The 21,095-nt window shown below is 40.0% G+C and overlaps 1 protein-coding gene across 20 annotated transcripts in view; it reads left to right on the top strand.

Moving 5' to 3' along the window:
* TRIM2 (tripartite motif containing 2) overlaps nt 1–21,095 on the top strand; it is a 116,062-nt gene that overhangs the window by 89,001 nt on the left and 5,966 nt on the right. For 16 of the 20 annotated variants that reach the window (XM_080591928.1, XM_080591912.1, XM_080591921.1 and 13 more), the window contains 4 exons: nt 8,302–8,405; nt 9,722–9,889; nt 17,190–17,370; nt 18,803–18,873. In XM_080591928.1, coding sequence (XP_080448054.1) covers nt 8,302–8,405; nt 9,722–9,889; nt 17,190–17,370; nt 18,803–18,873 — 524 coding nt within the window. The remainder of the gene's footprint in view (nt 1–8,301; nt 8,406–9,721; nt 9,890–17,189; nt 17,371–18,802; nt 18,874–21,095) is intronic. The other 4 variants (XM_080591918.1, XM_080591917.1, XM_080591916.1 and 1 more) reach the window with 1 other exon arrangement.

The following is a 21,095-nucleotide window of genomic DNA, read 5'->3' as shown; positions in this document are numbered from 1 at the left end:
AACTAGGATCTATACATGCTAAAATCTGGGACAAATGTAGTTATTTCTTTATGTCAGCATTGGACAAAATTAGGATTTCCCTTATTTGTGTTGTCATGTCCCCCCCCCCGTCCCCTCCCCCCTTCCCCAATCTAAACATGTTTGGTGCTTTAGATGGTGTAATATTATCTCTAAATTTGCGTGTTTCTAATGCTTGGTAAAAATACGACATCTATGTGCAATTGTGATTTTCTTTTAGGTCTTTTGATGCAATCTATTTTAAAGCTCTAACAATTCATAATTGAAAATGGCTGTAAAATGGCTTTGTATGATAAAAAAAAACAAAAACTTTTCACTTTGTACAACTAAAGAAGACAACAAAGTTAACTCTTGATAGGTGCAAGTCAGGATTTCAGCAGTAGGTATAGCAGGTTTGACCACTAGTCAGCAAGGTAGCTTTCCTTCTTGTAGTAGAGAACGGATGATGGTTAATCCTGGAGGGATTTTCAGGAGTTCTGTTGAAAACTTATCTGGATACCACTTGTCAGTCAGCCTGCCCTGTCCATCTGATTTCTTCTCTGTCAGTATTTCTTTAGGAATCTTTACTATGATAGACAGTCTGTGCAATAACCTAAGTTTTATATCAGAAAATGCATTCAGCACGCACACTTTGCTTGCTGGTAGGACAGTACAGTGCAAACTTTGGATGAAGCAACTCATAAAATGTCCTGCCTTTCCCAGATGGCCAGTGCATTTCCTTGTAAGATAAACAACCCCCTATATATAACAACTCCAAGCATTTTTACAGAGTCAATGATGCCCATTTTACTGTTAGTAAGGCTAAGTTTTATGGTGATTCAGACCTTGTCTGAAAGAAAGCATCTCTCTGAACTCTTCTGGGAGTGGTTGTGGCATGTTTTATGCTAGACAGAGAAGGGGCTAGATGGGCAGGTTCAGGTTGAAAAGATCTCCCTAGGTCTGTAGTAGACGGGAGCAGGACAGAAAAGCCTGCACAGGCACTGCATGCCTGGGAATGGCAGGGGGCCATTGTGGCTGACCCTTCACACAGCACTAAGCACGTACATCAAGCGTTAATTCGTCTGTTTGTGGAAATTGTCGATCTAAATGGAGACAAGGTTGACCCACCTTTCAAAATTCCTCTTAGAGTCAAATAGAAAAATACATGCGTTTAATAGTAAATACTTAAGAAAAAATGTCCTGAAATTATTTTGAAACTTTTAATATTCTTGTTATAAACCTTTCAGTATGGACTAACAGGATTTCAGATTACAATTTCCACCTCTGTATCCTTTGTTTCTAGTGACCATTTTCTAACCTAACTACCAAACAGTAGTATGGCTGTAGTTTTTTTTCCTTTTGTCCAAACTGTTCTCTCCAATACACCATAAACTCTAAAGCAGTCTTGAATGTTGTTTGAAAAGTGCAGTGCCCTTTTTTTGTTGTTGTGATGAAATGCTTGTGCGCTTTATTTCGGAGTTTTTCCTCCTCTCCGTTTCCTGTCTTCCTTGCTCTGTGTCCCCACCTCCCCCCAAAAAACAAGAAACAAACGAAAAAAGAGAAATGCATAGCTCTAGTTCTAGAGCTTTAGCTTGATGAAACCCCTCGGGAGTTTCCACATTTGGGATACATGGATTGCTGTTTTATTAAAAAACAGAACTGAGGGTAATGCTTCATCCCATTCCACGTTCCGTTCTCAACCACTGATTTCTCAGAATGATCCTGCATAGGGATGTCCCTGTGGGGTTACGCATACTTCATCTGAGAAGTCTCTTAAGTATTTGCAGCTGCGATGCTCTAGCTTTTTACACTATTCCAACATATGTGCAATTAATAAACACAGGTAAAGCTTCTGACGTTTTCACAGGGATAGCCTTCAGGGATTTAAGATTTTGTCCAGTTCCAGTTTCAATGCACTCGGAAAAGTTGAATTTCGGTTCATTTGTTGATGAAGTCATGCAAAATAAAGTTTATTGCTGCTTTCCAACACAACTGTGTATTTTTATTTTGAGCTCTGATAGCCCTGGCCAAATATGGATTTTTGTTGTAAACTGGGCAAGATAAAGCCTGTAGCTGGGCTGCCAGAGGCTCGTACAGCTGTGTTGGAGAATTATACTGTAATATTCCTATGGGCATCCGAGTATATGGAGCATGCCCTTGTATATATGCTGATATATGGACTTGTATGCACAAATAAATCAGTCAGCTCCTAGCAAGAGATAGTTCTTGTGCGAGTATTAAGAAATAGCATTAATACAACATTAGTGCAGGTAAGTGCTTTCATTCATGGGGAATTGGGCATTGCATCCTTTGCCAATTCCGTCATATTCATGGCTTTTAAAAAGGCATGTGGTTCTATCTAGACACTTTAGGGTCACGCTATTGACTGCACATTCATACAGTTATGTAATTCATTATTTAAAAGAGCAGAGTATTTCTTGCTTCCTCTTCTTCTCTCTCAATAATTTATAACCTCAACTTTTTTTTTTTTTAAAGCAGGCATGAGCTGTAAGAGCGCGTCCATGCAGTTATCATGTTTTAGATGTTACAGCCTGCTAAACTTGCTACAGGAATGAAAATAAACAAGCAAATGCATAGTTTTACAAAAATCCATCTCTGTGGCATGTACTTAGTTTGTGCAAATGCAAACAAAAATGTGTTTGTGATATCCAGAACATAATTGTTCTACGATGGTTTTCACTACTGCTGCAAGTGGTAGGAAGCATTAATGTGAGAGGAAAGGCTCGTTTGTTACCCAGCTTTTGTGCCTTAAACCCATGCTGAGTGGAGGAATGTGGAGGTGAGGGAAGTGTCAGCCACTTCCACCTTCCCTGTAAACCTCTCCCAGGTCCCCCAAAGGAGGGTTAAGAGCCATGGGTGGCATCAGATAGCTCCTCCTCTGCCCAGGGCCCTGTCTTGTACCCCAGCTTTGCCATGCTGGGCTGTATGCCTTGGTACTTTTTTTTTTTTTTTTCTGGCACTTTTCATGACTGGGTTCTTTGATGGTATTTGGCAGTAGTGGTGCCATTTCCCACTTCAACTGCTTTTTCTCTTTTTCTCTTCGTTTCTTTGTGCTTGGACTTGGCATCAGACACAGCCAGATGGAGAGTTGGCTCTCTGCTAGAAAGTTCAATTTTCCTTTTCCTCAGACTGTGTTTAGTTCTCTCTTCAACCATGTAACTGAGCGGCTAAGTTTAGCTGGTAAGTTTAATGGGTGTAAATCACTCCGCTTAAAAAAAAAAAAAAAAAAAAGGACAGAAAATAAGCCTTTAACAGTGCTTTCTGTCAGCTTCCTTACTAGGTGTGGATGTCATCATCTGGGCTGTTATCAGTGCTGAAAGCAAATAGGAGCCTTATTGTGAATTTACCCCATAAGAGGTCGTGAAGAAGGCCCGTGTAATAATAGCTGGTAGCCTGATAAAGAGTACAGTTTCAAAGCAGGCTTAGGGGGAGCAGAAGGGTTAGATTTACATTTGACAAATAATAAATGGGGAGCAGAGAGTTGGTTTTAGGGAAATGTTTAAATTTTCTAGGGGACATGTTCTTAGTCTGGTATTTATTCTTTAATTTTCTCTGAAGGCCTCAGCCTGACATTCTGTATTGGATTGTCCAATTTGAAAGAAACAGGGCTGCCGACAGATATATTCTTCTTAAGCAATTACAAAAATAAAAGTGGGTTCTCTGCGTGGACATCCTGAAAATATGTCTTATTTTCCTAACTGATTAGCCCCCTTGTATGCATGGCTCAGAGGAATCCCAGCTCCCCCACAGCAAGCAGCACCTGCTCCATGCATTCCACCATCCCGTCCCAACCTTTGCAGGAGGTCCACCCCTATCCACGTTACAGCCTGGCTAAGGGCACTGGGGAAGGAAGGGACGTGCAGGTGTAGCTGTTCTTGCAGCACAGAAATATGACACGTGGAGCGCACAGGCCCCTGACACGCTTTCATCAGTTGTTTTCCACTCTCCATTTTAGAAACTAGGAACAAACCAATTAAGAAGTAGTAGGATATGTTTCCTATGCAGAATTTAGACTTCTGTAGAAATAGGAAAGCCTTGTAATGGGGAAATAGAATTTCATTTTCCAGTTTATGAGCTCAAATCCCTCTGAGGCCAGTCATCAACTCTTTATAGGCTTGTGATTGCCAGTGTGAAATTTGGCCAGACCTACGCTGTGTAGATTTGCAGCCATACCTGTATTGGACCGGGGCTGAAGAACTCTGATGTCACAGACTGAGGTAATGACCTGTAATGACAGAGAGCTGGTTTGCCTGCTGTTGTCTGGGGTCTTGCTGCTGTCCCAGCAGGGAACTGTGGCTGAGAACATGCGGTGCATCTACCCCTTAGGTGTACACCTAGCTGCGGTGGGGCTCTGTCGCACGAGCAAGGCTTGGCAGAGCTCTTTGCCAAGCTTTTAGGGGCAGATGTTGCATTAAGCAAGTGAGTATAAATTAGCTCAAACTCCACTACTAACAGTATGTGTGTCTGCCAGAGTTCCTACTGAATTCCTCTTTACAGGTTACAAACACTGTGTGCCTTCGTGCAACAGAGTGGCTTTAAAACTTAGGTAACTTGGATTAGTAACACTGATGTTTATTCTACAGTAAGTATGTAGTTTATTAAGTCTGATTTAGTACAATTTTGCTACAGGGCCTCTTGTGTTTCAGTTGTATCTATTACAGGAGAGGCATATCCTAATAATGTGTAGGGTTTGACTAAATATTTTTTGGCCCTCTGAGAAAAAAAGAAATGAAGCTAAGGAACAAAGGAACAAGAAAGCAATTCCTTCATATTTGTCTGTGCTTTCCATGCTGTTCAGTTTTATCTTTTTTTTTCATTTTTTTTGTTTTTTTCAATACCACGTAGAGAACAGTCCCCGAAGAAGTATTCAGTGTTGTAGGCAGGAAAGAAATGGTAGTTAAACAACATGCTATTGGTACTGCATCCTCAGTCTCCCCTTTAATCTCTAAGCTTTCTGCAGGGTTTTTGTCTCTTTGAATACATTCCCTTTCTGCTGGGGGGAGTGGTATGTGTTTTTCTTCTGTTTTAGGAAGCTGGTCAGTCTAGGTTAGCAAGCACGGAGGTTATTATTCATGTCAGAGAAACTTAGCAAAAAAAAAACACTTCTATTTTTATGAGTATCAAAAATGAACATTGTTCAGCAGGTTTGTCCAGATGCCCAGCACTTACACAGCAGACTTAGGTACGTGATGTAATTTTTAACAACCCCTGTGATTTTAATACGTTTCTAGGTTTTTTTCTTCGTTTTTGTGAGATTCAACCTGGCCTGTACTGTGCAAGAATAAGAGAGCGAAGTTTTGCAGCATTCTGGGTGTGCTGTATTGTCTTGAGCTGAAAAATGGATACTCACTTGTTGAAAGCATATCTTCAAACTAAATTAATTGGTTTGTGCAGGGTACACTGAATAACACCAGCAGAAATTAGATAGGGCTAAATCCAATCTGATTGTTTATTTAGAGAACTGTATACAACGATGGTTTGAAAGGAGCTGTTCCATGGATCTGATTCCTAATGGCTCTCTTCAGACCGCCCTTTGAAAACTCTGCTCTCCTCTCCCAATCCCAAACATCTGCTACAGAAATCGCAGCAAAATGTCTTTTTCTTCCGTTGTGCCCCTCAGTAGCTCGGAGCCAGCATGGAGGCAAGGCTGGTCAATGAGAAATATGAAAGATGCAGGTTTTTATCTCCAAACCAGGCTGTGTGGGAAACCCTGCAACAAGGATCCGCAAACCATCGTTTAGCCCCAGCCCTGGGCTGGGGTCGGTCAGGCTGGCTGACTGACTGACTGCCTGGAGAACAGAAGACAAAGCATTGGTTGCCTTCGTATAGAGGGGTGATACCTCACAGTAAAAGATTTGCTGAAGTTTCTCTCACAGGCAGGTGTTTGTAAGGCAGGAATCTACTTAACGGGGAGGAGCTGTCATCCTTTGGTATTACGGACGTGGCTGCAGGATCCTGCTTTCCCAGAGTGTGGACATGCACTACTACAAGCTTTCCTCTCAACTGAGCTGCTGCCACTGCCTGCGCTTGGCTTCACATCTTTGCTGGCATAGTGAATTGTTCAAAGTTATCTGTTTTCTTCCTGAACATAATTTAAGAAATAAGGTGTGTGTTTCACTAACCTCAGCTGAGCTCTTCAGAGAAATTTGTCCTGTTGCAGAGGAGACTGTAGAGGAGCCTGTGTGCAAATTAGGACCTGTGTCCTGGGTTTAATAACTGCTAAGTGCTATTCACAAGAATGCTGCATGGAGCTGGATTTCATCTGCACACTGTGCTAGGAAAATACGGTTTCTAAAACTTACTGTGAAATGTTACTATGGCATTCCTGGGTAATTTCTTTTCTTTTTCTTTTTCTTTTTCTTTTCCTCCCCCCCACCTCCCTCCCCAACCCCCACCGCCCCCCTTTGATGCATATGTGAAGAAAACTCTGAGTAACTCTTTATGTAGATCTCATTTATCTTTAAAAATGAACATTTTTCTAAGGGGAAAGCGCATACATTCCATAATGGTTGTGCTAGTTGGTTCCAGATGCTCTAGCTTGCACCTCCTCTTTTCTAACAAATGTTTTGCCTCTTCTCTCAGTATTAAAAGGAACACTTCTTACTTTTCATCCACTCTCTTTGGCTAAAAGGCAAAAAGGAAACTTAACATTAACATATGGTGGAAAAAAAATACTGCTGGCATCCCTCAGGCAGTGCTCAGTAAAAGAATACAGAGAAATGGCTCAAGTGTGGGCAACATAATTGGTGCGTAACTCACTATTCCCTTAACACGTAGTTTCCTCTTGGACTACAAAAACCGAGGAGCATTTGCCTTGTTGAGAAGATGTAAGCCCACAGAGATCAAGAAAACAAGGCTTGGAACAAAGGGACTTGTTCTCAGCACCAGGTAACAAGGAGTTAAATGTTGCTTGTTAGCCAGTGACAGGAAATATGCATCCCACATCCATCACCACAGCTGAAGGAACGGGTTTTAAGAGTGTGCACATCCCTAATGAAAGCTAAATACAAATTAGAGCTAATATGGATGCCTTCTGTTGGGGGTCACAGTCAGAACAGTTTTAATCATTGAGCTCCGGGATATTTGGACTGACTACAGTAAAATACAAGTTCTTCAGTTGAAACCAATTAATGTCTGATAGGCAGCCAGTGAATGCTTGTAAAAATACCAGGGAAAAATAGCTCTGCATCCAAGTCTCAGAAAGAACAGCTTATAGAATCTTTTTGTTTTGAAATTCATTCATTCATTATGAATAACCTTGCGGTTCAAGATCATAACTATAATTCCAGCTTGTCTAAGACCCCTGAGCCTTCTTTACAAACACAGTAGGAATTTGGATACTGTTACTGTGCTCCAGGTGTAGTTTGGACCAGACACTTCAGTGCTGACCTTTTAAAGACACCGGTTTGCTTTGTGACTCTCCTCTGAATGTCTCAGAACAAGCATCTACGTAATGAGGCACCTAAACTTAATGAACTTTTGTGAAAACCTGACTTTTTATAGCTCCTTATCCCATTAGACCCTCTGGGGAAAAGACAGTTCTGTGTACATCACTATTGCATTTGTCCTGGATAAAAATGGGACCTGTGTGTGTGTGTGTTGCTTCATAAGGACTATCAAAGGTCTTTGCAGAAAGATTTGGTCTCAAGGTGTTGGTCTTCATTGGTCCACAAGTCCCAGTCATTCAAAAATAGTTCTTCATCACAGTTTCCTAACTAAGGGAACTTTTACATCCTGTGAATGAAAACTGTATGAGTGAATGGCAAACTTCCCTGTTTTGAAAAGGCCCCATCCAAAGAAATCACCGGTATGTTTTTTTCCTTGACTTTGTAACTTGACTGAGGAGATGTAGCTAATTGTACTAAACACCTGTCATCCATCCAGGTTCTTATCTTAGACTATCTGTATGCTCCCCTAGTACTGCTCCCCCAGTACTGCCTCTTTCATTGCCTTCTCAGATGAATAAAAATCTATATTTTAAAAAAAAAGTCAAACACGTGAAAAATATTTTACTTGTAACCTCTCGCAAGAGGCAAATTGTGAAGATACCTTAATCCACGAAAGCCAGAGATAATTCCTTTGATAAGAGTAAGGACAATCTCTTCTTGTAACTAACTGGGATCTGTTACTGAGATGGTTCTTTGAAGTTGTACCAGTGATAAGAACTCTTCAATGTAGGCATCCATACATCAAGGATGTAATAAATGCACGTATTGGCATTTAAGGCCTAACTGATTAGTCCTGTCTAACCTGATTTGTTATGTGCTTTGTGTTCAATTTTAGGCACCAAAGGAAGAAACAAAGGGGAATTTACAAATCTTCAAGGTGTAGCTGCATCTACAAATGGAAAAATATTAATAGCAGACAGTAACAACCAGTGTGTGCAGGTATGAGGATATGCCACTTTCAGTATTCTTCTGTTTCTCCCCCCTACCTTTGCCTTATTTGTATTCCAGGAAAGACAGATTTTGTACTATTCAAGGACATGTAAATTCAGAGAAATCTAACTCATCCACTATCATCCCATCTTCTTGACCTGCAGCTATCTTTTTCATATCTGCACTGTATCTAATATGCATATCAGAGTATATTCCTTCCTTATTATGTTTGGCATTGAATGAAGAAAGCAAACAGTGCAATAGTCTGGAAAAAATGCCCTTTTGTAAATGGGATTTTACATTGTAAATTTATCACCCTGTGTTTCAAAATAAATATAGGACAAGGTGCCACAAGTATCATTTCCTAAGTGAGCACAAATACAAAAAAAAATGCGTAAATGTCATTTTAAAATGACATTTAGTCTGCTTAATGGATTTTTCTGTCTGGTATGATGATGAAATCTTTTGTGCTAGCATCCCTGACACCTGTGGTTTCGTGGCTACTGTAACCTGTGTGAAAATCAAGCTGTGCTTTCTATTTTGCCTGCCACGCTTTTTTTTCTTTTTCTTTTTTTTCTTTTTTTGTGTGTGTGTGTGCCTTTTAAACCATTTACAATTTGTCATCACTCTTCAGGCTGCCCATGTGGTAGCAATGAACAAGGCAGAAGTTAGTGGCTCGTTCTTAGTATATCAGAACCAGAAAGCCACATTCAGTAACAACTTGTTTTCAGGCCTCTTCAAAGAGACAGCGTCGAATATTCATCAGTACCCTCACACTTGGTAATTTGCAGCCACTTCAGAAGAACTTCAGTGTCTACCTGGCTCAGGGTCGCAAGCAGTGGACTGATTTTTAAGTAGCTAACACATCTCTCAGAAAGTGGCTCAGTACTTATTCTGAAGTTAAATGATTACATAATGAAATTCTCTTTCAGCTTCTGTTCCTCTCTCTTCTAATGTCTAAGTGTTTGACTGTGGCTGAGACGCTCGTTTTCCTCATTTGTGTTATGGGAATAACACCACTTCTTTCTAACTACCTGAGAGGGACATTGTGACGTATAATTCACTAATGTTTTTAAATTACTTTGATATCTCTGAAGAAACAGTGCAATGTAAGTGCTGAGAAATTCTTTATTATGAAATCAGGGTCCAGGTGGAGGCCTCTTCTTAAATTAGGCATATTGCTTTCAAATATAGATTCTATAAAGTGCTTCACGTTCCTAACTTTTTCCTTACTATAGTGTTCAGACTTGCTAAAATGTAAGCTTCAAGAAATAGGTGATGTTCTTATGCTGACTTAGTTTTAAAATAAATGTTTTCTGTTACAGATATTTTCCAACGATGGCCAGTTCAAAAGTCGCTTTGGCATAAGAGGAAGGTCTCCTGGCCAGTTGCAACGGCCAACAGGAGTGGCTGTGCATCCCAGTGGTGACATCATTATTGCAGATTATGATAACAAATGGGTTAGCATATTCTCATCAGATGGAAAATTTAAGGTATGAGTTACCACGTGAGCTCTGCTGAGCTTTTTCCTTATTACAAAGGAATGCAATTTTTTTTTTTTATTTTTGTGTGTGTGAAGAAACTACATAGTTTGTAACTTAGTCCAAATTCCATTGTTGTAATGTAGAAACAGCCACGTTGTATAATAAATAGGAAGAGGTCACAGCTGTGATGCCAACGTAATATCAGATAGAGATGATACATTTCATTCTACAGTTCTACACACCGGGTACTTGGATGCCTTTCTGCAACTCACAGTTGAGAATAGCTAATGTAATCAAGTGTAGTTGGACTAGCTTAATAACATCATATCATTAGTATTTTGATTATATAAAAAGGCGTGTGTATATATGTATACATACACAAGACAGACATAAAAACTTATGGGAAGTCTTCAGTGACATATGGAAGGGAAACATAAGGTAGCAGACTGATGGTGACTTCCCCTGTTCACTCCATATGTATCAACAAATCAAGTGCATAATTCACGTATGGTCCTGCTGGTAATAAATGGAAGGAAAGGCAACCCAGGAGGTTGTTCCAGTGCTATAGCATGGTTAGGAGTATTTTGTCTGGGGTGATGTGCAACGGGAAAACTGCAGGAAATAATGTCTTAGGCTTCAGAAATGAGAAGTTCTGAGAAGAGTGTACTTATTTTCATAGCAGCTCTAGTGATTCTTATAGGAGTAAAATAAAAAGACAGCTACTGTACTACACTAACGCTTGCAAACCTGCAGTATTTTTCTTGTTTGGGAGTCAGTTGCAATTCCAGAGAGAATTAAAGGTTGCCTCCATTTGGTGCTGTTCTCTGAATGCATGTTACAAAGTCTGGCAATGCATGCTAGAAATAGCCATCTATGGCAGAGATTAGCAGCACACTGTTTGGTGAGATAAAAAACCTGCAGGGAAATTTCTACCACAGTTACTTAGTTCTAGAGCCTTGTATTGGAGATAAATTACCTGTTTGGCATTTTCTGGCAGCCTAGTGACCAAAAAGCTCGGGTCCTGATATGTTCATGTGGCTGCCAAGAAATGGCCTTCCTTTATTAGTCTTTGCAAAGTGACAAATGTTATAGCAAATAGCTAGTTTTGCTTGCAGGGTCCTCAGTGACCCCCTTCTGAGAAACAGACATCTGTATGCTTTTAAAAGTATCCAGATCCTATGTAGACTCCAAGCTAAAATAAAACAGTACTAATATGTAATGCAACTGTTAAAAATATTTGCATTTGCAGAGAATACATGATCTTCCTTGAGTAGTTTCCAAAATGTACACAGGAACACTTTGGCTGAAGCCCCTGAATGAAATGAAGATACCAGAAGGAAATAAAGATGTAGTTATTTAAGAATCCAAATACTCTGAGTAACTTAAGTGTGGTATAAATAATTATTAACATCTTTAATGTGAGCTGGCTTGATCTGGAAACGGAGGGTGGAGGGTTCATTTTCCTTCCTTCTGCAGACAGGCTGTAAATCCAGCATTTTGGATGGTGTCAGCTGTGGAGGAAAAAGACGTGGCTCTGGAGGAGCCATGATCCTACATACTGTACTCTATCAGCAGCGAGAAAAGTATTGAAAAAAATGAATTAAGGTAGTTCCTCTGACACAGAGCCTGGCTTCATTTTTAGTTAATGTTTCTGCTGGACTGCACAAGCTCCATGAAGTCGGCAATGTTTGTGTGGGTAATACTAGTGAGTGCATTGGACTTCGTAGTTCCTGGGACTAGGCTGATTAAATGAGAGATGAAACATTAACAATATACAATACTACTTTTAGATTTCATGCAACAAAATATATTTGTGAGAGAAAAATACAGGATTATTTGTGGAAGCATGTTATATATGGATGGAAGGCATAGTCGTACAGTTGAAGCACAGGACACAGATATACCAGGTCTAGCCTGTGGGAATCCGGGAAGAGCTGCGTGAATTCTTAGGTGTTGGCAATGGTATTCTTAAGGGGGCTCCGTGAGATTAAACTGGGCAATGCTGGCAAAGATACACAGATAGACAAAGGGCTAACAGTGTTTCACCTGTAAGGATTGTGCCTGCAAGACACTGTGCATCATCTGTGATACAGGTGGTCTGCTAGCTGTTAACTCAGCGTTATCAGGGGCCTGTGTTGTGCTTAATCTGTTCTTTCTGTATTTACTCTCCTTTAGCTTAGCAGCATTTAATAGAGGTGTGAGCCAGGAGGCGGATTTCTCCTGGAGCCAGGCCCAGGCACCTCCCTGATTTGAGAACCGGGCTGACTCACCCCAGCGGGCCCTGCCAGGCAGAGAAGTGACACCTTCCTCAGTCGCTGGTGGCAGCACAGACAGCGCTCCGTTTTCTCAAGGCTGGGAAGCTGGCATAATGCAGAGCCTGGCAAACCCTAAGCTAAAGTTACACCAAAACATGAGTCTCCTAAAATGAAAGGCTACATTATCCTTTGAACAATAAAGCATCTGATAGGGTCTTAGAAACTGGGGCTTTTGTTTCTGGCTATGTTATGGGTCTCAGAGGTGACTACTGATCTTTCATTTCATTTTCTAGTGCTTTATTTTGCTCATGTATAAAAACTGGGTAACAATGCTGGCTTCCTCCATAAATTACTTTCAAATTGCCTAAGAAAATTGTTATAGAAGATGTCTTAATTGCTAGGCTAAGAGAGAACACATGCTGAAGCAGCAGAATCGGCCTCTGTGTCAGGGGTGGTGTTCACACCTAGTGAAGGAACTGGAGGCTAGGGCCACAAGAAGGATTCGTGGTCCTCTGAGGAGAAGCTTTCTTTCTTTCCAGTCTTGAAGGGTCACATCTAAGACAGCCTGTTGTCAGCCAACCATGGCTGTAAATCAAGTTAAGACATCATGTTAAGATGGGTGGGAAAAGATGGAAGGAAACACTTTGTCTGTCAGACTTTTATTTCTTCTTGTCTCATTAGAGGGACTAAGAAGGGAGCTGCTTGAAGCTGGCTGCAAGTTTAGGTAGGAAAAGTTCTGTGGAGTATGGCATGTGGTCATGGTTCAATTAAGACAGTCAAGTGAATGATAAATCCATTTATTGTGTGAAGTTGCAATGTGTGGTGATGATGCATCTCCATGTTAGGGAAGTTCTGGAACAGGAAGAGGTGTATTTTAAGTCTCTAAATTAATTCCTGACGGTCATGAACAATCATGAACCTTTCTGACAGTAACAAGATTGGTGGAAATGAACTTAAAGCCCCAACACACCTACTACTACAGTGGAAAAGTCTGTATATTTATATATAGTGTGTATATATATATATTATATATATACTATATATATATATATAATATATATAGTCTAGCTCATTTTTTTATATAGCCTAGCTCTCTTTTTTAAAAAAACCTCTATGAATATCCCGGAGTAGAATATTTTCCATTCTAGTAGAGTGGCTTTATAAACACATATTTGAAAACCAATCTAAATTCATAAGTGCCTATAAAATAAGGGACATAATGTCCTTGACTGAATTCAATTAAACACAGTATTTGTATTAAGGATTCATATGATTCATTATACTTTATTCATTTCTAATGGCAGAGAAGTCTGAAAATACTTCCATTCATAAACTTAACAGGAGTGACTAGGTTTCATAATACTCTGTTTTAAATAATCAAACCTATAATTCTAAGAAACCTTCTGAAATAAAAATACACAAAGCATATGTTCAGCCAGACCCAGTAATGTGTCATTAGTGTATTTTGATCTAAACTGGAAACAGAGATTCTTAGTATAAAGAACTTCAGGCTCTAGCTGGACATAATTTATTGCTGCCTGCAAATTGTATTTTAAATCCTGGCCTAAGCATAGTGATTTTTATTCCTTTTCTCAGCACTGAGTGCCCGTTATTGTAGTATGTGATTTATTCATTTTTTTTTTTTAATTATTTCTTATGTATTCATATGGTCAGGAAGACACTGTACTCATGAGTCTGAGTCATTTTTCCATAGGAATCATAGAAAGATGGTAAGAAGGTGGTGCAATGCACAGGCAGACAAACACCCAGGCATCCCAGAAGAAAGAAGGGAATATAATTTAATCACCCCAGAGGAAATAAATCTACTGATTTGCATTTGGTTTATGTTGTTGCTTTGTTGTTATGCAAACCTGAATGCATTTTGTAGGTGTGTTCATGTCTTTCCCTTGGTGATCACAGTCATTTTTAATAGTTTTTCCTGGGGATGTTTTAGCATGATTTAAGTAGGTGTTTTTTGTCTAAATATTGAGCAATTTCTAAGAGCATATGTATCTGAACATAAACCAGACACATGATCATTGCATGCTAGCTAAGCGTAGTCTTTTAAGCTGCAAGATTTATTCCCTGAGGTTTTTTTTATTTGAGACTGAACGAGGTTGTGTAGTAATGCTTTTGACTTCATACTAGACAGCTTCAGGGAATCTAGATTTCTTTATTTTGGGATGGCTCCTACTTCTACCTGCAACCCCACCCATGAGAATGCACGGTAGAGTAGGAACATGGGGTTTCCTAAGGACAGCTGGGCTTCTTCAGATACTAATGTGGTTGTTTGCTTTAAAACCATCTGGGAACTGAGCAAAATGAGTTAGGCAATGAATCTTCTCCATGCCCTGTAATCTGTCATGCCTTGACAGTCATGGACTAAGAGAGCTTCAGCCACTCACAGAATCACAGGATGATTAAGGTAGGAAGGGCCCTCTGGGTCCACCTGCTCCATACCCCTGCTCCAGCAGGGCCACCCAGAGCAGGGTGCCCAGGACCATGTCCAAGTGACTTCTGAAGATCTCCAAGGAGAAGACCCCACAGCCTCTCTGGGCAGCCTGTGCCAGTGCTCCATCACCCGCACAGGTGTGCTTCCTGATGTTCAGAGGGAACCTCCTGTGTAACAGTGTGTGCCCAGTGCCTCTTGCCCTGTCCCTGGGCACCACTGAGAAGAGTCTGGCTCTGTCCTCTCTGCACCCTCCCTTCAGGTATGGGTACACATGGAGGAGAGCCCCCCTGAGCCTCCTCTTCTCCTGGCTGAACAGTCCCAGCTCTCCCAGCCTCTCCTCACATGAGAGATGCTCCAGTCCCTTGATCATCTCGGTGGCCCTAAGCTGAACTCTTTCTAATATGTCCACACCTCTCTTGTACTGGGGGGGCCCAGAACTGGACTCAGTACTCCAAGTGTGGCCTCACCAGTGCTGAGCAGAGGGGAAAACTCCTCACCACTTGCAGCAGGGCAGGAAGATGGACACAGAAGGCAGATGCATCACTTGTTCTAAGTGGTGATCTGTCCCTTCTGCAAAGACAATGTAGTGAAAAATGGTCTTTTCCTAAAGAATATGAATCTATTCCTATCTATTTCATTTAAATTCAGTTGGAAACAGGAAATTATGTTTATAGGATATCTCTGACAAATTACTACAGGGTCTGGAAGCTGTGGGATCCATAATTTCAACACAGCCAGGATTGCCTGTCCAGAACAGTAAAAAGGCCAGCAGGAGCCTAGACTTTTGGAGCCAATCTGGGAAACTGCTTCCAAATCTGCCCATCATTTAAGCTGCCTGTCTCCCCCCTGCCCCTCCCAAACCAGAAAGCAAGTTTCTGCATTCCAAAAACAAAAACTCCAAACAATGTAGTGGTGTTTTTATAACCTTTTTTTTTTTTTTTTTTTTTTAATGGAAAGGTCAAAACTCGACTGATTGTATGCAGTTCAAACCAGCTTCTAGAATCTGCCTGGGGAAAAATAAAGAAGAAGAATGGTGAAAAATGTGAAATGGTTTGGGAAGTGATCATAGCATTTCTTGGGCATACATCTGGGTAGCTCAAGGGTTCTGTGAAGGCTTTGCCTCAATTTCTGCTTGCCCTGGGCTAGGTGGGATGCTGTTGCCTAGAGCCACCCACTCTGTAGATCCCCTACTTAGTCCCCATGAGCTTCACCCTGCTTTTTGAGAGGCAGTCAATGCATATGTCTAGGCCAGTGGTGGCTGCCTGTGTGCTTCTCCTGGAAGAAGAGGTGCTGGCTGTAGCTTCTGTTGGCTTTTCCTGGGGTCTGGAAGAGGTATCTGACATTCACTAGTTCTGGTGTAGGTACCTACAGCTTTCAGTCAGGAGCCATCTGCAGGCGGAGGAAAATCATCTGGTTGCTACCTCTGTTCTGCACATCTATACCATACTCAGCACAGTAGCAACTGAGAGACTTCTAGTAATGTATTGATTTCCGTGAGTCATGTCCGTTACAAGCTCGTCTTCCCAGTGTGCTAACAGCCCATCTTCCTCACTGTGCTAACAGGACAATCCGGAATATTCCGGGCTGCGGAGGTGCAGCTTGGAGCTTCCCACAGCTCCTTGCTCTGAGGATGAGCTGTAATTGGTGACAATAATAGAAAGCAGGTCTGACCAAACGCAGAACACAAGGCTGAGCTCAACAGTTGCCTCTCCACGTTTAAAAAAAGGAAGAGGAATAATAATAGAAGAGAATAGGAAGGCTAAGCTACAATCTGACCTGCCATTAGTCTGTTGTAATGCACAAAACCCAATAAAAGGCAATTGCAATCAGCTGTGTTAATTCCCCTTGTATATGTCTAGCCTACTTAAAGAAGTATTTTCATATATATGTATGTATAATTATATTGTAATATCTATTATAATGGCGTATATAAAAACATACATATGTATGCTATGAATATATAACAAGTTATATAAGTTGCCCATTCCAGTGTTTATACACCTACTAAACAACCTTCTAACATGTTCTGATTTGAGAGCTCTCTACCTTGTCTAAATAACTCACTGTGAGATCCACATTATCTCCACTGAAGGATATATATATATTTTTTTTTCCATTGGTACAATATTGTATACAGTTCCCTTCCTGTTCCTGGCAGATGTTTTTGGTAGACAACAAGTCCTATTTAAAGTGATGGAAATAATTTTATTTCACCTGAGATAGGACCAAACTCTGATTTCTTTAGTGTTTCAGAAATTACTTCATTTGCAGTTTGGCAGCACCTCCTTTGCAGGTTTCAGCTGACACTTTAAGTGTCTAAGCAGTCCCAGGTAGATCTGGTGGAAGACGACATGGAGATTAATGAGGTAGCAGATCTTCCACTCCAGAAAGAACATATAGAAAACAATCTTTCTGTTTGGCTGAAAATATAATGAAGTACACAAAATCAGTTGAAAAAGCAATCACTTTCTTCTGGCAAAATTTTGACGACAAAAATTTCTCTCTATGCTACTGTGTGTCTGTAATACAGGACATCTTTGAACAGTACTAACTTACTTCTATCATGTTAATGTATTTTCCTGTTTTGTGTTTTCCCTTTTAGGCCAAAATTGGGTCTGGAAAGCTCATGGGCCCTAAAGGCGTTTCTGTGGATCGTAATGGGCACATCATTGTGGTGGACAATAAAGCTTGCTGCGTGTTCATCTTCCAGCCAAATGGGAAAATAGTCACCAGGTTCGGCAGCCGAGGAAATGGTGACAAGCAGTTTGCAGGTACACTTGATGGTAATATGTAAATCCCCTTTTCTTGCCTCTTCTGCTCACATTTGCATGATGTTTGAGCATGTTGAAGAAGCTATATCCTACTCATTTTTTTCCTGAGCAGGGGAAAGGTTCTACTAAACACACAGCTCCTGTTCACTTCACCATTTGTTTAACTGGCTGAGAAGACTGCAACATCTGTTCCGCAAACGTAGCTGTAACTGGGCTGTTTTATCTACCTTTCTGTGCCCGGAAGCATTTCAGATCACTGACCCGAGAACAACTGATCTTAACTAGCGTTTTATAAATGCTTTGCAATGCCCACACTAAGCCGTTCATGATAATCAACTCAGACATCATGCTTTGTATTTCCCGTGATCAGATACACCTTAACCCGTGCCCTAAGTAGTATCTTCCCATTAGAAAATGGGCATAATGGAACAGTGTTAGATTGAGATCAGGAAGACACAGTTATGCAAATGGCAAATGCCAGTCTGGGGAAATTGCCACTTATATATTCAACTGACTACTTGCACATGGTGTCTCTCAATTAGAACATGCAATTAGGTTTAAAGAAAAACAGCAAAACTGATATATATTTTGAATGAATAGCGTTTCTTTCAAAATTTGAAACGAAGACACCAAATTATATATGCAGGTCATTTTGCAGGTGTTTGGTCACTTAGAATAAGTAGTTATAGGCTGGTCTGATGTTTTGACAAGCTCATAGCACAAGAGAGAAATAGCTTAAATGATATAACTGCTCTCATCTTACTTGAGATCTCTTTCAATGTCTCATGGCAAAAGTAAAACTATAATTTATGAAAGCTTTGTCTGTAACACAGCCAAGTGTCACTTGATTCAGGTGCTTTTCTGTTTTCAAGTTATCATTTCTTATGTAAGTTTGCGCATATAGATCAATAAACAGGAAAACAAAAATGTAGTTTTTCCCTGGCAATATTATTCTAGTTAACTTTTGTATTTATCCTAAAACTTTCTTCCTTGAGAGCTTGTAAGAAGTGAGCGAACAAAGGATAGAAGATTTCATTTAAAACCGTACTTTTTGAGTAGTATTTTCATTTTATATATACAACTTTATCCCTAAGCACTGCACCGTCTTAATAAGCGTATTAATATCTATGTAGACATCCATATATAGAGGAAGAGGAAGGAACAAACAGTGCTTACTGATATGATAGCACTAGCTGACAAATGGTTGAAGAATAAATGATTTGTTTACAAAAAGGCATGCTGAGCTTTTTTAAACATGAAATGGAATTTCATGTTTCATTTGTTCTTTCAAATTGAGTAATTTGATTTACTCTTTCAAATATGAGTAATTTGAAATGGATTGTCCTATTTGACAGTTTGTTATTCAGAAATCATAGTGATATTTTGATGTATTTATTTGAAAAATTATTTTAGTGATATTATTTTTTCTTCTTCTGTATTGCAGGTCCTCATTTTGCAGCTGTAAACAGCAACAATGAAATTATCGTTACAGATTTTCATAACCATTCTGTCAAGGTACTGTGAATTAATAGCAGTTTGGAAAGCCTTTTATTATATCATGATACTTTCCTGGGGAAAATATTGTTAAAAACAAAGAGATCATGCTCGCTATGAAGCCTGATGAGAGGACTGCACATTTGAAGACCTTTGCATGCAGTACATTCCTTAATGGAGATATAATCAGTTGTCTTTGTTTTCACTGTCATGTTCTCTAATTCAATTGCTTAAACGTAAGTTACACCTGAGATAAATTATATCACTGTGGTTATTTTTGATTAGCTGTCTGCCAAGCCAGTTATTTATTGTTCTTTGGTATTTTAGGTAACTGATAACTACTTTTGAATAGCTCAGTAAAATCTTCCCACTTTTCTAGTAGAATATATGTATATCAAAGTGAAGATACCTGACAGCCTTTAATTCCATATTTATAAACTTTATTATTATGCATGCATTTATACTGTGATAGTCTTAACAAGTTCGTAATACGTCAATTTTCATCCAGTACATCCTGCACAGGGCAGAACTGCCCACTAGTGTTTACACCCATGGGAAGCCCCGACTCATGGCCTGTTAAACTGTCATGGTAAGATAGGGTGGTGTATTTGTTTGTCCCAAAAATAAACCAGAACAAGGATGAATGTTGAGATGTCATGTGATGGAAAATTTATGTTAAGGAGTTATAGGCCATTTCAGAAATTAGTCCCCTGTGTTTGTTTTCAGGACATGACAAACCGTTTCAGTCACTTTCTGCACTCTGCACAGATGCAGCCTCAGTCCAGTTCATCAGTGTAACTAAAATGATAAATTGTGTATGTTTACGTGGAGTATGGAATTTCTGTCTGCCTGCTACTGAGCACATACACCTTGATGTCCATAGTGGTGCTGAATCACCTAGCATTTGAACAGTGATCTTGCTTTTGTATGCTCTTGGAATCAGAGAAGAAATAGCGACTCGTGGTTTGGATTACGACAATGAAGCCAAGACTGTGGCAGGCGCCCTGTCGCAGAGTGTTTACGTGATTTAGCAGCGGGAGGCCTGTGGCTCCATAAATTACCTCTCCACCAGCAGGGCTTACTGTGGTAACAAGAATGCCTGGAGAGAGTTAACAACGAGGGCCAACTAAAATGAACAAAAGCAAGTGAAGAGATGTAAGAAATGAGGCATCTTAGTGAATTAAAATGAATTGCGTCGCTAATGAGAACAGAGCGTCCTGTCTGTGTCTGGTGTGACTCAAGGGGATAAAAATGTTATTTGTTGCAATTTGGTACTAACTGGAAAAGATTCTTATTTTTGTAGTGTTCTCTAAATCAATGCAGATAATTGTTGACACTTTGGAGAGTTATTTATAAACTGAATCATGCATAATCTTTTGTTAGATGGTGAGGAAAAGAGCAGAGAGTAAACTTTGTTTTAAATAGTAAATACATTTGTAAAAAAAATAATTTTCATTCTTATGGCTCCCAAATCCCCTTCCTGCCACCAGTGTCTTGAATTATACATCCTCACTCTGCAAAGAGTTATCTTCCCTTTGCCACTAACCTTCAAGCTTTTTCCTCGTTTCAGGCATCTTCTATGGAAAATCCTCCTCAATATAGGCTTCTCTCTCGTTCTGTCACTGACCACGCCATTTTAACCCAGGCAGGGAGCAAATTATGTTTGCCTGCTTTTTTCTTATTAGTTGACTTTTTTTCTACTGTTTTTCATCATCTGAGGCATCACCCTGGTGCTTCATTAATTTCCACCCCCAAAGGCTTTCTTTCTGTCCATTGTGGGTGTTGGAGAAGAGGATGATTTCCTCTCATCTCCCACCTTCTTAGCACCTCGGTGTGTGTTCGGCACTTGTCAGCTCCTTGCATTTTCTTGTTTGGGCCACAGCTGGTCCCTAAGGACACTGCTGGACCTTGTGGCACAGCTGGGTCTGGGTCCAAGATGGGTGAAAATAAATGGAGATGGTTATGATATTACGTAAATGAAACATCCTGAATCTCACTTTCTAAATATTTTGGCTTTTTTAACTATGGGAATGCTTCTTATTTTGCTTAGCTTGTTTTCAGGATGTAGGCTGGTGCTGGTATTGTCAGTGAGTTCTTTGTTCTTTAATCATTGTCTGATTTCACCTCATAGTCTCAACTCAAATTTTCATGGTTTGAAGCATGTGAACAAAATGAAATGCAAACTTACCAGGTCTTTGAAAATGCAGATGTAAGCAACCCTTGCTACAATCTTTCTTGCGTTT

Source organism: Anser brachyrhynchus, assembly GCF_964034855.1.
Source record: "Anser brachyrhynchus genome assembly, chromosome: 4".
In the NCBI taxonomy this organism is placed as follows: domain Eukaryota; kingdom Metazoa; phylum Chordata; class Aves; order Anseriformes; family Anatidae; genus Anser; species Anser brachyrhynchus.
The sequence above is the reverse complement of the archived record's forward strand: the minus strand, read 5'-3'. Positions and strand labels throughout refer to the sequence as shown.